The 16,496-nt window shown below is 47.2% G+C and overlaps 6 protein-coding genes across 6 annotated transcripts; 4 read left to right on the top strand and 2 right to left on the bottom strand.

Annotated features, from left to right (window-relative positions):
• Positions 1-250: 250 nt before the first annotated feature.
• On the top strand, positions 251-5,437 carry MCYG_06872 (serine/threonine-protein kinase GCN2; the record flags this gene model as incomplete). Its single annotated transcript, XM_002844862.1, has 7 exons — positions 251-439; positions 554-2,620; positions 2,684-3,013; positions 3,064-4,066; positions 4,132-4,559; positions 4,620-5,073; positions 5,133-5,437. 7 exons carry the CDS (start codon positions 251-253, stop codon positions 5,435-5,437), a joined length of 4,776 nt encoding a protein of 1,591 aa, XP_002844908.1.
• A 122-nt stretch (positions 5,438-5,559) lies between these two features.
• MCYG_06871 (pre-mRNA-splicing factor cwc2) lies at positions 5,560-6,762 on the bottom strand (the record flags this gene model as incomplete). The annotated part of the gene is made up of 1 exon (XM_002844861.1): positions 5,560-6,762. One exon carries the CDS (start codon positions 6,760-6,762, stop codon positions 5,560-5,562), a length of 1,203 nt encoding a protein of 400 aa, XP_002844907.1.
• A 309-nt stretch (positions 6,763-7,071) lies between these two features.
• Positions 7,072-8,767, top strand: MCYG_06870 (GTP-binding protein 1; the record flags this gene model as incomplete). The annotated part of the gene is made up of 9 exons (XM_002844860.1): positions 7,072-7,100; positions 7,172-7,200; positions 7,331-7,355; positions 7,435-7,756; positions 7,819-7,928; positions 7,995-8,140; positions 8,203-8,260; positions 8,318-8,486; positions 8,564-8,767. The coding sequence occupies 9 exons, from the start codon at positions 7,072-7,074 to the stop codon at positions 8,765-8,767; spliced, it is 1,092 nt and encodes a 363-aa protein (XP_002844906.1).
• A 327-nt stretch (positions 8,768-9,094) lies between these two features.
• MCYG_06869 (psi1) lies at positions 9,095-10,462 on the top strand (the record flags this gene model as incomplete). The annotated part of the gene is made up of 4 exons (XM_002844859.1): positions 9,095-9,257; positions 9,317-9,384; positions 9,464-10,113; positions 10,169-10,462. The coding sequence occupies 4 exons, from the start codon at positions 9,178-9,180 to the stop codon at positions 10,460-10,462; spliced, it is 1,092 nt and encodes a 363-aa protein (XP_002844905.1).
• Positions 10,463-10,954: 492 nt separating this feature from the next.
• MCYG_06868 (pbn1) lies at positions 10,955-12,833 on the top strand (the record flags this gene model as incomplete). The annotated part of the gene is made up of 5 exons (XM_002844858.1): positions 10,955-11,104; positions 11,175-11,317; positions 11,402-11,465; positions 11,557-11,944; positions 12,001-12,833. The coding sequence occupies 5 exons, from the start codon at positions 10,955-10,957 to the stop codon at positions 12,831-12,833; spliced, it is 1,578 nt and encodes a 525-aa protein (XP_002844904.1).
• An 889-nt stretch (positions 12,834-13,722) lies between these two features.
• On the bottom strand, positions 13,723-16,477 carry MCYG_06867 (RfxA; the record flags this gene model as incomplete). The annotated part of the gene is made up of 3 exons (XM_002844857.1): positions 13,723-15,574; positions 15,635-16,352; positions 16,450-16,477. 3 exons carry the CDS (start codon positions 16,475-16,477, stop codon positions 13,723-13,725), a joined length of 2,598 nt encoding a protein of 865 aa, XP_002844903.1.
• Positions 16,478-16,496: the final 19 nt, after the last annotated feature.

Genomic DNA, 16,496 nt, shown 5'->3' with positions numbered 1-16,496 from the left:
CGGTGCGACTATTTTCCGCTCACCGCCAGGCAAAATCCTTGTACCTTTTTTGTCTTTGATGTGAATCAGTGAATCATCAATCACTTGTTGGGCACAAAGACAAGAACCGCATTTCCATTCTAACCACCAATTGTTTTCCGTCTGATGATGTTCCAATAGAGGGCTGCAGCTACGGCTGCAATCTCTGTTGCTTGCTTCCTGAGAAGCAACACTCCCACTCGCTGAAGAACCTCTCAATTTGTATGCGATCATGCCGCGCAAACAAAGGAAAGGGAGCACTAAGACCAACGGTTCTCCAGTGGAAGATAAACAGAAGACTGCCTCTAACCAGGCCCTGGCCACTAATTATGAAGAAATACACAAGAATGAGGCAGACGCTCTGCGTTCGATTTACGGCGACGAATTTGAAGATGTAGAGACGAAACCCTCTGCGTGGAATGTAAGTTTGTGGCAGAGCTCTGCACCGCGATCTGCGCACAGTTTATGACGGCTTTCTTTCTTTTTTATTGTGAAATTTTTGATTTAACCTATTATACTTATTTTGTCCGTCCAGCAATCCTCGACAATATCGTTTAAGCTGCAGCTGAAAGCTTCTTCGAATCCTGAGGTTCGAGTTTGCCTTTTGGTTGAACTGCCAACGACTTATCCCAAATCAATCCCGATACTAAAACTGGAAAGTGTCCAGGATGTTAGGCACAGTGCCAGACAACGGCTTGAGGATGTCCTAAAGTCAAAGCCCGTAGAACTTCTGGGATCCGAAATGATTTATGAACTGGCAGTCGCGATTGAAGATGTGCTGGAGGATTCCGCTCAGGCTCAGGCTCAAGACAAGGACTTACCAAGTCTCGAGGAGGAACGTATCGTCCAAGAGGCTGCTGCCCTTCAGCAGGCCGAAAAGCTGAAACAGGAGGAGCTAGCACGGCAGCAGGAAGCATCCGTTGAGGAAGAAAAGTCATTACAGCTGCTGGTGGAAGATAAACTAAAACAACGCCAACGAGAGAATGAACAATTGTCTCGCCGCAAGAGTAGGACTAATGCCGATGATTTCGGCCTTTTAGAGTCGGCTGTCGATGTCCCGGGCTCAATATCGTTTGATCCTCCAATGACAATTACTGACTTGCATGACCGCCCTCTGTTGTTCAAGTCGGTTAGTGGAAAGAATATACTTGGCAAATCTCACTATAAAGAGACGTTCCTTGTTAGGCCCAATGTCTTGGGGAACACACCGCTGGTACCGCTTCTAGTTTTGAAGGAGATATTCATTCACGAGAGCGAGAGTAAGTCAATAGATCTTCGGTTCCAGATCAGCTTGAGTGAGGATAAACTGGAATTTCTGAAGAAGTTGCGACATCCAAACCTGGTGGATTTTATTGGCTTCAAGATTCAACGCCCCATAGAATCATTTACAGGCCAAGCGGGAACATGGCATATATATGCACTTTTTGAGCATGCCAATAAAGGTTCTCTATCTGAACTACTGGATATCGTTGGCGGCGTTCCGGCAGAGAATGTTAGGGCCTGGATGATCCAACTGGTTGAAGCTCTTGAATATTATAACCGCCATGGAGTCGTACATGGAAATATTCACTCTGGCCGTGTTTTGCTCTTCAGGAGCCCTTCAAGTACCACGACGGTGAAATTACTTGGTAATGTGGAGGAAGTACTCCCGCTATCATCCACAGCAAGAAGAAGGAGCCTTACAACTCCAAAATCTCCATTTTGGCTACCTCCGGAACTCGCAGGTGAAGGAATGAAACCAACTATAAAGACCGATGTTTGGGATTTAGGTATCCTATTCTTGCAGATGGGCTTTGGGAAGGATATCTTACAACGATATACATCTGCAGATGCGGTCATCAACTCTATCGACCTATCCCCTCAACTAGAAGATATGCTCGTTGAGATATTCAGATCTGATCCGAAAAAACGTCCGACACCGTTCCAGATTCAGCCATTTGAATTCTTTCGTGTGGATACCCCGTTGGTCATTCCAGTTGGCACGCCCGGTTCTTCTTCTCTTCCAAACCGTACACGGCATGATTCGCAGGGCCACTTGGCAGCCGTGTCTCGCTACAGTCATGATTTCGATGAAGTCGGCCGGCTTGGGCGGGGCGGCTATGGTCTGGTTGTCAAAGCCCGAAATAAGCTGGACGGTAGATTTTACGCTGTCAAGAAGATATCCCAGAAATCACCTGTGGCTTTAAAAGATACGCTGTCCGAAATCATGTTATTGTCAAGGCTTAACCACCCATACGTAGTGCGATATTTCACAGCATGGCTAGAGGAGAATTACGGTGCAGTGGATGATGAGGACGATTCGGATGCGGTTCTCTCATCCGAGGGCTCAAGTTCACATTCCGGAGATAATATTGAGTTTGGCTACAGTACTAGTGGTCTGGATTTTATCAGTTCAAGCGGATATCCGAAAGTTGAATTCGGATATGATACGGATGAGGAGGCGGAAAGTGATACCATTTCAGATGGCACTGGTGTCCAGAAAAAGGGAGGCGATGCTAGCACTACGGAAGAACGCTTATCGCTTCGCCGAATAAGATCAGGCTCGCAGTCGCGTGCCATCCCTACTACCCTTTTCATTCAGATGGAGTATTGTGAGAAACATGTAAGTCATCTCATATAATCAGTAATATCTATACAATTAAATCTAACTAACGTCTTACTCCAGACATTACGTGACTTAATCAGATATGGGTTGCATGAGAATATTGACTCTTCATGGAGGCTTTTCCGGCAAATCCTTGACGGCCTCAATCATATCCATTCTCATGGAATTCTACATCGAGATCTCAAGCCAGATAATATCTTCATCGATATGGCAAATAATCCACGTATCGGAGACTTTGGTCTAGCTACAAGTGGGCAGCTTAGCTCAACCGATCGGTCATCCGCACTGGAGAGCATTGGAGGCGGATTTACTCAGAGTATTGGCACAACATACTATGTAGCTCCAGAGGTTAAAAAGGCCTCTATGGGGCAGTATAACGAAAAAGTTGATGTGAGCTATTTCTTCTCCTATTGCCATTGGCTTTTACTAATAATCTATAGATGTACTCTCTTGGTATCATCTTCTTTGAAATGTGCTACCCTCTTGAGACTGGAATGGAACGCGACCGAACGCTTCAGGACATCAGACAAAAGCAGCACACCCTTCCCGAAGCATTTAATCTTCCAGAGAAAGTGGCCCAGGGAGAAATAATCCTATCTCTCATTAGTCACCGCTCTAGTGAGCGACCAACCACAACTGAGCTACTTCAGAGTGACAAGATACCACTACAAGTTGAAGAAGAGATGTTTAGAAAAGCAGTTATGGGGCTCCTGTCTGATCCCAATTCCCCGGACTACAAAAAGATACTCTCTGCCATCTTTTCCCAGCCTCGAAAGAAATTCGAAGACATCGCATGGGATATGGACTCCCGCACGAGCCCTACAGCTACGGAGCTGTTATTACATGGGATGATAAAAGACAGGTTGACTTCATTGTTTCGAAAGCATGGTGCGGTGGAGACGTCAAGGCAATCCCTATTCCCGCGGTCATCCCATTACGGCCCCGGCGCTGTACGGCTTCTAGACCCGGGAGGAAACTTAGTTCAACTACCCTACGATCTCACTCTTCCAAATGCTCGAGCCCTACCAAAACAAGACTTATCTGTTGAAAAAGCATTTTCATTCGGCACAGTTTACAGGGAGTCTATCCATAGAGGCGAACCCAGGGGCCATAAGGAGGTCGACTTTGACATTGTTTCTTATAACACATTAGATCTACCCTTGAAGGAAGCAGAGGTCATCAAGGTACTAGACGAGATCATTGATGAATTCCCTCCTCTAAAGGCATCTCAGATGTGCTTCCACATCAACCATTCCGACCTCTTGGAGGCTGTGGTCGGATTTTGTCGTATAACGCCTGAACAGCGACCCATTGTAAAAGAGGTGATTAGCAAACTAAACATTGGGCAGTACACAATGCAGAGAATCAGAAGTGAACTCCGCTCACCGAGTATTGGAGTTCCGTCAACATCTATTGACGATCTATCGCGATTCGATTTCCGAGGTTTGCCTCATCCTATTCCCTATTGTTATAACCATAGAGCTATGCATAGCTGACCATTTCTCTAGATACCCCCGAGAAAGCATTAAGCAGGCTTCATGCGATCATGGATGGCACCGAATACGCAGATAGATTGTCACCTATCTTTAATCGATTGAATATGTTGGTGTCTTATTTGGAGAAGTTCAAAGTGAAACGAAAGGTTTACATTAGCCCTTTAAGTAGCCTGAACGACAAATTTTACAATGGCAGCATACTCTTCCAGTGTGTTTTTGATAAGAAGAGGAGGGATGTGTTTGCAGCCGGTGGACGGTACGACAGTCTGATCCAGGAGTTCCAGCCTAGCTTGCGTTCAAACCGTCCTCGGTCTCATGCTGTTGGTTTTAACCTTGGGTTGGATAAATTGAACGGGTCAATGACGAATTATCTTAAAGGGTCTAATAAGGCCTTCCTGAAGCCAGATGCGGAGGTTGGAAATATCTGGCGTAGGAACAAGGTGTGTCGATTGAACAGTGACTAAAATTGGGGCTCTTATGGCTAACAGCAACGAAATTAGTGTGATGTACTGGTTGCTAGTTTTGATCCTTCTGTCCTTCGGACTGTTGGAGTTGGTATCGTCTCAACTCTATGGGCAAACGACATTAGTGCTGAGCTTGCAGCCGATACAACACCTTCATTGGAAGACCTTCTCACCAGATACGTAGACGATAACTACAGCTGGGTGGTTATTGTCAAACAAGACAGTATCGAGAGGGGTCTAAGGGTTAAGAGTGTTCAGCGAAAGGAAGACTTTGATGTGAGAAGCTCAGACTTGGTCCCTTGGCTTCGAAATGAAATGCGCGCCCGCAAGAAGTTCAAACATGACCGTCCTCCCGAGTCTCCAAAGCTCATCAAACATCCTAGCCAGAGTGAAGCAATTCTTTCAAGCAAGGAGAGAGATCCGGAGGTTAGAATCCTGACACCACTTCACAAGAACAAGAAGACAAACAGGAGAAATATAGTTGAATTTGGTAAGCGTCCTTCCTAAACTCGGGATACCGTCTCGTTTTTGTTAACATTCATTCCGTAGCACTTCGTCGCTCTCGTGAGGTGCTTGACAAGGGACTTGATGGACCGATTGCTGCGATTGATATTCGGGATGATGTCCTTGAAAGTATTCGAGATACTCGTCTTTCTGATCCAGATAGTTGGCGAAACGCCATTCAGAGCGCACCGCTGGTCGAACGGAAATATTTAGGGAACATACACGAGCTGCTCATGGACCTCGCGAGTGAGAGTGTCGCCCAAGATGGAACTGTTAAATATAGCAATGCTTTTGTCTACAATTACCGGACCGGAAACTGCATTTATTATGATTTGAAACGAGGAAACTAATCCACAGAACATGAATTCATGTATATATTTTACAAAGTGCCCGTTAGTAATTAGCCAATGAAATCTAGAATACATTAAAGAAACTGAAGTAAAAAGAGGGATAGATAGTTGTTCCCATGGTATCATTCGCTATCATCATCACTACCATAAGCAACCAGAGGCCCACCGGAGCTCTGAGTCGTGGCTGGTTTTGTAGATATACTAGGGCCGCCATAGCTCTTCAGCGCGGCCAATGTAGAACCGGATAATATTCCATTGTCTCCGGCCGGCTGCGCAGGGGGTGCTTCAATCAACTCTTGCTGGGCCGCTGGCTCCAGCTCTTTTGTATCCTTAGTTTGTTCCAATTCCCGGCTTCTCGCATACCATACCTCATCCGGAGGTTCATATCCATCCAGATTAAACCCAGCTTCTATTCTCTTCCTTTTCTTCGCTTCAGGGTCCCTTCCTTCCAACTCAGCCACAAACTCATCAGGTAGTGCTCTCCTCACAGCCTCTGCGGCCTGCTCTTCAATACGCCTTGCCTCCCTCTTCTGCGCCGCCGGGTTTGGATCCACTGTCGCCCATCGAACATTTAGTATTTCATTATTATCCAAGCTCTGATGTGACATTGCCTCTTTTGCGAATTGAGAGTTGGCTTCGTTGGTGTATGTCACGAATGCTACTCCTCTCTGGTTAAGGACGCGTATCCGATCAATTTGGCCCCATTCCGCAAAATGTCTAGCCACCACCTCCTCGATGTCGTCTGTAACGTGTATTCTCCCAACGTATAGAGTCCTGTTCTGCCTCATAAATGTGCCCACTCCGCCCATATCATCTCTGTAATCGCTAAACTTGTCCCTGCCGAAACAGTCTACGTTTGGATTGAATAGATCGTGTATGCCGGGTAGGCGGTGAAGGTATTCACACTCGTGCCCCTTTGGACAGAGTCCCCGAGCAAAGAAAATGCAAAAGAAGGATCCTGTGATTTTATCGGCACGCGTATATCCGCTATCCTTCGCGATGTTGCACCTCGACTCTGCGGGCTGCTGGGAGAGATATTTGTCTTCTCGATCGCCTCCGGACCACTTATTATACCAGATATTGAAGATCGTTCCTGTCTGAGGAGGCGGTTCTGATTTTACGGTGGACGGATCAACCTGTACTCTTGCTGGCCGTCTTTTCCGTCGGATTATCTTTGTCTTCTTCTCCTTGTCTCCTCCATCTGTCGTTGTTAGAGCAGTTTCTGCTGATTCCGTCGCGGTTGTCTTTTGTATTTCAAGCTCTGTAGATGGCTGTCCAGCCATAACTGCATCCTCTTGAGCTGCAACTGAGTCTGTTGAGGTCATCTTGTCGCTGATGCATAGAATGTTCGTCGTCACTTGCAATGAATCGCAGCTTTTGTTGAAGCTTCAACTTTTTCTCCAGAAATCAATGAAAATGACGGAAATGATTATGTAATCAGCCAACCCACATTTGCGCCAATCAAGTCGGCGGGGAGAAAGAAAAGAGAGTCGATATCAAATTAATTCACAAACTCGATCTCTTTGCTGTTGTTTTGTTGGTGAAAGCGAGAGGCTATCAGGCTTGGAGATTCAATATCTCACAATTAGACTATACCAAGATTTTGAAGATAATACCCCTCCAGGCTGCCCATCATGGTGAACATCACAGAAAAGATTAAGGAGTGAGGCTTGTCAAAATGTTACCCCTACAACTGGCGAAGATGGGCTAACTTGTATATCATTTGGTATGCAGGATTGAGGAGGAGATGCGCAGGACGCAAAGTATGAACTCCTGCTATATGATCATCCATATTAGTATAAAAACTAACAGGTTGTGTGTACAGAAAACAAGGCTACCGGTATGTTCAATTATATCAGAAGGTCAAGTTGAAGAAAATCTAACGTCTTATAGAATACCATCTGGGCCTGCTTAAGGGGTGTGTATACCCAGGTTCAAACAAAGTTCAAGATATATAGTCAGTGGCAAGGCCTAACAGATACCAATACAACCTACAGAAAACTTGCAAGACTACGAGCCCAACTTTTAGAGCCTGCTGGCGGATCTGGATCAGGTGGTGGTGCTGGTTTTGACGTTAGCAAGAGCGGAGATGCTCGAATTTCACTAGTCGGGTTCCCTTCGGTTGGGAAGTCGACATTTTTATCAAAGATCACCAAGACCAAGAGCGAGGTTGCTGCGTATTCTTTCACAACTCTCACAGCTATTCCAGGCGTGTTAGAGTATGGTGGTTCAGAGATCCAGATCCTCGATCTGCCAGGTATTATCGAAGGGGCAGCAGAAGGCAAAGGGCGAGGAAGGCAGGTTATTTCTGCAGCCAAGGTACGTCTTTGTGTGGCTCATAGACTGAAGTCCTAGTTAAAACGAGCTAATAAAGTGAAAAGACAAGTGATTTAATTTTGATGGTTCTGGATGCGACCAAACGTGCCGAGCAACGAGCGTTGCTTGAGGCAGAACTAGAAGCTGTTGGGATCCGACTAAACCGAGAAGTGCCGTAGGTCAATACACAACTGGTTTTGGTTGACAAGTTAGCGATCATTAATCCTGAATGTGTGAACAGGAATATCTATCTCAAAGTCAAGAAAGCCGGTGGAATGAAGATCACCTTCCAGTCACCCCCAAAGTACCTCGACGAGAAGATGTTGTACAATATATTACGAGACTACAAGGTGCTCAACTGCGAAGTTTTGGTTCGAGATGAAAATGGTACCCTGAGCCCCCCTCTAATATTTGTCTCTGATACGTGGGAACTGACGATAAGGTAATAGCTACGGTCGATGACTTTATAGACGTGATCATGAAAGACCATAGGAAATATATCAAGTGGTAAGTTAGTCCTAATTGAGTTTCTAGATCATCACATCTCTGACTGGCCAATTCTAGCCTGTACGTGTATAACAAAATCGACAGCGTGAGCCTGGACTTCCTCGACCAGCTTGCCCGGGAGCCACATACCTGTGTGATGAGTTGCGAACTCGATCTGGGCATCAATGACGTCGTAGACCGATGCTGGCAAGAGCTCCAGCTCATCCGCATCTACACAAAGCGGCAAGTATATCGTTCTCCATGTTCATTGTTGATGGAGACTAGCGTCTAGATTGCTAACGGTAGCATCTCCGCTACAGAAAGGGAGTCGACCCCGACTTCAACGAGGCTCTCATTGTAAGAAGCAACTCCACCATCGAGGACGTGTGCGACCAGATTCATCGGACGCTCAAGGAGTCTTTCAAGTACGCCCTAGTCTGGGGCGCCAGTGTGACGCATGTACCGCAGCGAGTTGGCCTGGGACATCTAGTCGCCGACGAGGACGTCGTCCACATCGTGTCCAAGTAGTCATACATATATACATATATATCTAGTGGTTTGTATGTTTTATATCTCCGTTGGCGAACCTTCTCGAAGCTTCGCTCGGCGGGCGCGGGATCGGCCCAGCGCATCACGTCACAGGCGCCCACTTGGTCTGTTAGCCGGCAAGCAGCGCCTCACCAACTACTTTACACCTAAATATAATATATATATATACTACCTGTCGATGCTGCCGTAGCTTGGGAGTGGTATACATCTATGCTAAAGACTCTTTTGCCTGCTGGACAGCGAAATCACCCGGCTTGGCCTCTGTATAAATAGTTTGACCTTGCAGCAAGCAAGGAACTGCACCCTGCTCACCGCATCTATCGTTAACAACCAAATCCGAACGACGCTGAACAACCAGACATTGACACGCTCCAGAGCCAGCAGTCATCATGGTTGCTGAGACGAAGCTCTACGATTCTCTAAACATATCTCCATCCGCCTCTCAGGATGAGATCAAGAAAGCATACAAGTAAGTGCCCCGCTTAGCCCGTCCGCCTGCGTGTGTACATCATACTGATAAGTCGATAGGAAAGCAGCATTGAAGTGGCATCCAGACAAGAACCCAGATAACCCTTCAGCAGCTGAAAAGTTCAAAGGTAAGCCCTGTTAGACCCTGCAGTCGTTTATTTATTTGGTTTTTGTCTAGAAATAGTTGATAGCTGACAAACGGTGTAGACGTCTCCCAGGCTTACGAAGTGCTCTCAGACCCCGAAAAACGCAAAGTCTACGATCAATATGGGTTAGAATTCCTCCTTCGTGGCGGGAACCCAGAACCTCCACCGAATGCCGGGGGTGAGGGCATGCCGTTCGGCGCAGGTGGCATGCCCGGTGGCTACCAAGGATTCTCGAGCATGCCAGGCGCAGGTGGCGCCCGAACCTTCCACTTCTCGACCGGAGGCGGTCCATCAGGATTCTCGTTCAGTTCGCCCGACGACATCTTCTCCAGCTTTGCCCGATCCGGCGGCGCTGGTGACGATGACCTCTTCTCCTTCCTGTCAGGAGGCGGTGGCAGCCGTGGCTTCGGAGGTGGAGGTGGAGGCGGACCACGGTACCGACGAGAAGCAAGGAGGCCTCCGACGCCTGAAGTTACGACTGTCGAAAGACAGCTCCCCCTCTCTCTGGAGGAGTTGTTCCATGGCGTGCACAAGAAGATGAAGATCAAACGGAAGACGTTCGACGAAAGGACGGGGAAGAGAAGCATGGAGGACAAGATTTTGGAATTCGATGTCAAGCGAGGCCTCAAGGCTGGAAGTAAGATCAAGTTCAAGGGCGTTGGTGACCAAGAAGAAGGCGGAACTCAAGATCTACACTTTATCGTCGCCGAGGTAAGTCATCCTCTTCCTCACAGCCATGACTTATAAATGCTAATGGACTGTATAGAAAGAACATCCACACCTGAAGCGCGTCGGGGACAACCTGATAACCACCACCGAAATAAGCCTCAAGGAAGCGCTGACCGGCTGGTCTCGCACAGTCAACACCATCGACGGGAGACAGTTGCGTGTCAGCGGAGCCGGGCCAACACCACCCGGATTCGAAGAGACCTTCCCTTCCCAAGGCATGCCAAAGCCGAAACAGCCAAACTCTCGAGGCGACTTCATCGTCAAAGTGGACGTTAAGTTCCCCACATCTCTGACCCAGGCCCAGAAGGCGAAACTGGCACAGATTCTCTAAGGTGTCACACTCTTTTTCCGGCACGGTCTTCTACCTCATACACATGGGATAGCCTCACTAGATACGAAATAATGAATTCAGTACACTGGGGGTGGAGGGCAGCTGCATTGTTGGAGTTTATTGGTTTTTGTGTGCTATCAGTGGAACAACAGGGGAATGATCGATTTCATGCAACTACTATTACCATATGGGATGGCGTTTTTTTTCTTCTTTTCGTCTTTTACTTCTATGACTCTCTGACAGTGCCCCTGTGTGAACGGTGACTCTTCTTCACCATAAATATATATTATCGAGTGCCATCAACATTGTCTCTTGTATAAAATCTATATATTTGCCCGCTTTTTAGTCTCAAAGCTTATTGGCACACTAAGAAACCTTTTAACCCCAGAAATAGAAACAACTGCGAACTTCAAGAATAAATAAACATCAAGAAAAAAAAAAAGATAGAAGAAGAAGACAGAAGTGGACAGCAGACAAGAGCAGTTCTTCACGATGAAGACTCGCTTGACATATGTCTATGAAGGGGACAGCGAATTCGACCCTGCCCAGACCACCGTGAACGAGACTTCGCTGTCTATCCGAGCCTTGAAAGCTGCTAAGCAGGAGAGGATCTTGTTCGACTACACCGAGCTCCCCCACGAGGTAAGGATAACACTGAGAATAGTCGAGCGATGCAGATAGTCGAGCATCACTGACGATAGGCTGGATATAGATACGACAGGTGCTGAAGAAATGCCGTGACCTGCGCATTCGTTGGGCCTCCGAACGACCATACGCTGCCGTTGCGCCGTTTAGCAGCAGGGTCTCCCCGGGGCTGCATGTCATCTATACGCCAGCTAGCAGTGGCTCATCCGGGTACGTCGTTGGCGTAATATGTTTCATGTCTATTGGTGTAAAGAAGTGGCTGCTCATCTCTTTCCCTTGTTTGAATGTTTATAGTGAATCCCTGTGCCGTCTCCTCCAGAAAAGCTTCAGCAACCAGATCGATTGCACCCTTTCTCCGGTCAGTTCTGCTATCTATTTAGCCATGGAAGTGCATGGCAGGACGTTGAGTATCAATGCGAGAGAATTACTAACTCAATTGCGCCCTTTAGCTATCGTCTTCTCCATCTTCATTTATACCAACCACCGATCCGTCCCCACGGCTAAAGTTCCAAACACTGCTACCATCCCTACACCAGCTTCTCACCTTCCTCGATCGATATATCTGTCAAGAAAACGTCGAGTGTCGTAACCATGTTGCCTCGATTGCCTTGGCTTCCTCGCTGGATATAGACTACAATGATTCCACGGGTCATCTCATGGTAGCTGGATACTGGCCCGAGTCTCCAGACCAGGATGGATGGACGGAAGTAATTGACCAGCCCAAGTATGACGGAGACAGAGTTGAGATTGGAATCTTAGCAGAGCAAACCCCCCTTAAACCGGAGGAAGTGAGAGTGGGTGGGATGCTGGCTGATGTAGGCCGAAAAGCAGAGCTAAGTATGAGCTTGACCTTTCACTCATCGAGCCAAGCACATCGTTACTAACTTATATAGCTCCCACGCTCTTCAGCTTCAACTCTCGACATCATCCTATAACACCAACATATCGTACCCATTTCCCATCGCCAACCGGTCTCCATCCGACTCTCCAGCTTTCCCTGTCGAAATCCTCCCTCTTTCCTCCCACCAATGTACCACCGGACACAGCCTGCTCTTTATACACATACCTCAGCCTCCCGTCAACAATATTCGCAGACAAATATCAGCTCTCCACCAAAGATCCCCTCTTCCTCCAGTCCCACAACCTCGTCTCCCTACATAGTATCCAAGGTGAAACCGACCTCGAAGCCCCAGACTGGGTAACACACCAATGGGGATCCAACCTCCTTCTAGAACTAGCAACTCCCTCGCCAGACACCGCTTCAGAATTTGCACTTGCCAACGATGACTGGAACATAACTGTCCCTCTCCACCTTCGATACCTCCACCCTTCCCCCTCAGGATACCGCGATATATCCGTGCCCTGGCCGGTGGTCTTCTGGGCCTGTGCCCCTGAGGATGAAAGCGCAGATGATAAGCAGAATATTAACCCGTTTGATCGCGTCAGCTTAGGATGGGAATCGAATTTCCCTGCTAGAACAACTTATCATCATCTTCAGCCCTCTCCGCCTCCTTCAACGCCGGGGCGGCCAAGTAACCTGCTAGTCGAAACGATTACTGTTCCCGTATTGAATATGAGCCGTGATACCCAGCGGATGGAGATCCAGGTAGGAACCGCCATGATCATCATCGGTGGTTTCATGTGGGTGCTATGGAAGTTGGGGCTAATAACGAATGCTCCTGATTCGGTGCTGGATGAATCAGAAGAGAGTAAGAAAGACCAATAATACATTAAATAATTTAATAGCTACGTCTTAAAAAGAATGATAATGAAATCGATGAACCTCTTCATGCATCTTCTGGGGTGAATACATGGATAATTAATACGTTTAATAAAAAGGTAGAATTGTCATAAATCAAATGCCTCATGTATAACGCAGTCCAGTATCAAGGGAAAAAGGACTATATACACATCAAAAGAAAGAGCTTCGATCGATCCTATCATAAACATCATCGTCGTCATTAGATCGATAACAGGGGAAAAGTAGCTTTGTGCATGAATAAGAAAACAGTTCCACGGTTCTTGACGATCAGGAATAATAGCATCAATTCCATATCACTTCGTCGACTCACGCAGTCGATTGAACAAATAAGCAGAAAATAGGTAGAAATAGAACAGGGAAATTGAATAGGCAAACGTGGTTTCAGCAGAAGCCAAGTAGGAAATGGGTATGAATAAAGTAGCAAGTTAGCAAACTGAGAACCGCTAGTTGCTTTCAACGTCATACCAATGACAATATTATCGGTGCAAAACCCCCGAAATTAGCCATAGCGGTCCAAGAGTTGTGGTGTAAGTGTTCTCCTTGTGCAGAAGTTTGCATAGAAAGGGTGGTGATAGGGTCGCTGGCGCGAAATGATATGAGACCTCGAATTCGAACAAAAAGGCAACGGCTCTATCCCAGTGACCGCCAAAAAAATGCCAAATCCAAATGACCCAATGAAATATTAGCGCATCGAGGTATGAATGGACGGATCCATTGACAACTCCAACAAGGTAAAATGGCCAAGGTGACGGGAGAGTATTCAAACCCAAGAAATGGTATGCAAAGATGCTGAAATCACAAAAAACAAGGAGAAGGCGTCAATAATAATCGCCCGTCAAAGGGTGGTTGAGAGCTATACGACAATGACATCTCCCTCTGCATCTGCAGGGTCAGACAAGGTCATGTCTGTATACTTGCCAGTTCCAAGCAGAACTGAATCTTCTTCTAGGGCAATAGCACTGTCATCATTATTCATCTGGTTGCCTTCTAGACTCGTATCGACTGCAGGGCGGTTAGGGGCATCTGTAGTATTCGCTTTAGAAGCAGCGTTTGGTATGTCATTATTCATACTTGAAGGTACTTCCTGTGTTGATTGGTCAATCTCTGTTTGCTGGCTAGCGGAGGTGAAGCTTGCAAGCTGCGCAGCAACTGAAGCTGTGGATTTATTCAAAAGGTTTGCGGAATGTTCGCGTAATAATCTTGGTGATGTTGCCATAAAGCCACCTCTTTCCGCTTGCCACTGCATCATCTCAAGGAAGAAAACCTTTGTCATCCACCATGCGTTAAAGCTCTCTGCATTAGAAAGAGTAAGGCGATGAAGGACGGTTGACCATAGAGAATCCGCTTTCTCAATCATGCAAGCTGCAGAGTGGTTAGGAAACATGGCCGGCAGCTGTAGTATAAAAGCAATCCATCGGTCGGGGAAATTGGTGTATTCGTCAGCGCTAGCTGGCGGGAGAGGGAACTTTTGGAAACCAGCTAGCTCGTTGTCCAGGGAGTCAGTTTGAGGGGGCGCACAGTTATCTAATGGGTATAAAAGGGTCTTCATATGGTCCTTTAAGACAGTAATCGCCAATTTCAGGGAGCAGGGCGGTATGTTGGCTTTGACGACTGTCTCTGCCGGGTCGATGAAGTTACTGAATTCTTCCCACATTTTATTGCGATTTTGTAGGTGACATAGCCATGCAGCAGCAGCAATTGCAGACTGGTTGACATCAAGCATGCGTTTTAACAGATGGCAAAACAATCGGCACGGAATGAGCCGTGCTGTGGATACATGTTCTGGTTGTGACTTGAGGGTTTCGGCAATGTGGCTGACAAGCTTGCATGATATTGATCGAAACGCTTTAAGTACGGGGTCCGGGACAACCTGTGTAGTTAGAGGGGAGACGAAGGCAAGCATCTTTTGGTACATCAGCCAGTCACATTCCTCAACCCATGGAGCAACGTTTGGATGAACGAGGAGTTTGTGGACCGGTACAGTGAGGGTGCCCTGGAATGCAGAGAAATGGCGAAAGAGGTTCTTTTCCTTGCAGTATCGGAAACTGTCGATGACTGAGGTGCAGTGAGAACGGTAGAGGGCGGCAAGCGCGTCAGCGGCAGAAGGGTCGGGGTTGTCAGGGAGGTACTGATGTATGTTTGGTAAAGAAAGGGCATCACCGTCTGTGGATGGAGTGTTATCCGTTGGCTCAAAATGAAGTAGGTGCTGGATCTTAAGCTGAGTTTTGACTGCCATGGAATCGACTCCTACGTTGGTTTCAGACATGTTAGAGTGTGTGTAAGAACAATTGTGCGCTGAACCAGATGGCTGCTGTTGCTGAAGTATATTTAAGGCTGGCGATGTAGCATCCTCAGTGTCCATAAATGATTTCTGTGATTGCTGGGAAACAAAGCTAGGATTAAGCTGGGAAGTAGAGCCGTCTCTGCTCAGTTGGAAGTCGGGTGCCTGTGATTTATCTGTCTTATCATCAAAGTCGGGTTTGGCCTCTTGACCAATAAGGGATAAATCAACGTAGTGATACTTCGATTCTCCACGTACTCCAAGTCGACGGGTCTGTACGTTTGGGAATATTATCCGGACGAGTTTCCCGAATGAGGCGGGATTAAGTACCGATACACGGTCGTTTCCGCATTTTTCGGCGTAGCAACAATAAACACGGTCTCGACGGACTGATCCGTTTCCTCTTTGACAGTTTTCACGTAGCCTTTACCAAAGTCAGCGGATAACTTCAACATACGCCTAAATAAAAGGATTCCATCCATACCATATCATAGCAAACACCTGCTTTACCTTCTCTGACTTGCCGCCTGCGCCTTCATTCTTTCTGACCTCCGCAGCCATGTCCTGCAGACTATATCCATCATACTGACGAAGAAGCCTCCGTAGCTCGTTATCATTGGCTATAGATGATGACGTCCCTCTTCTCTTGCGAGGGCCAACCTCTGATCCCTCATTATCTTCCAACATGCGATCTGGGGTATGGTTTTCAGTAGACTCGAACATCTGGGGGAAATGACTGGAGGCGAATTCAGCCGGGATAATACCCGACGGCGACGGCTGTGATGGCTGCACACTTATAGTACGGTTTCGAAGAAGATGTTCTTGAAGCTGCAGATCCGGACGCTGACGGACTGCGTTATTGTGATTCTCCTGTAAAGCGTGATCGTCCAACCTGGCGGGGGGAGCATGCCCAAACTGTTCGCCGTACCGTAGTATCATCTCTTCCGGGTTTGGGTGATATGTAACTTGGGAAGGAGCATACTGAGGACGCATATATGCTGCATAAAGATCTTGTGTTTGTGGTTGAACGTCTGGATGATACTGCGTAGTAACGGAGTGAATGCTTGCCGTCGACCCTCGTGACCGCGACAGACGGGCACTCTTAGTAGATCCTGTGTTTGACCTCGACCGCATTGGCTCAATGGTGCTCTGTCGGCTTCGCGGCCTCTTCTGTGCTGTCTGACCCGGCAAACATGAAGTATCTGCCATAGCAACATGCCGAATCAGTCATGATGAAGTTAACCCAAAAGGGAAAAACCCCGAGTACAACCAGCGGGAGGTCAGGGAAAAAGCGTTTACCAATATCAGGAGTCATGATTTCGAGCATTCAATGGGCCGGTAAAATA

The sequence above is a fragment of the Microsporum canis genome, genomic scaffold, assembly GCF_000151145.1.
Source record: "Microsporum canis CBS 113480 supercont1.6 genomic scaffold, whole genome shotgun sequence".
NCBI classification, from domain to species: domain Eukaryota; kingdom Fungi; phylum Ascomycota; class Eurotiomycetes; order Onygenales; family Arthrodermataceae; genus Microsporum; species Microsporum canis.
Note: the sequence above shows the minus strand (reverse complement) of the source record. Positions and strands in the feature narration are given on the sequence as shown.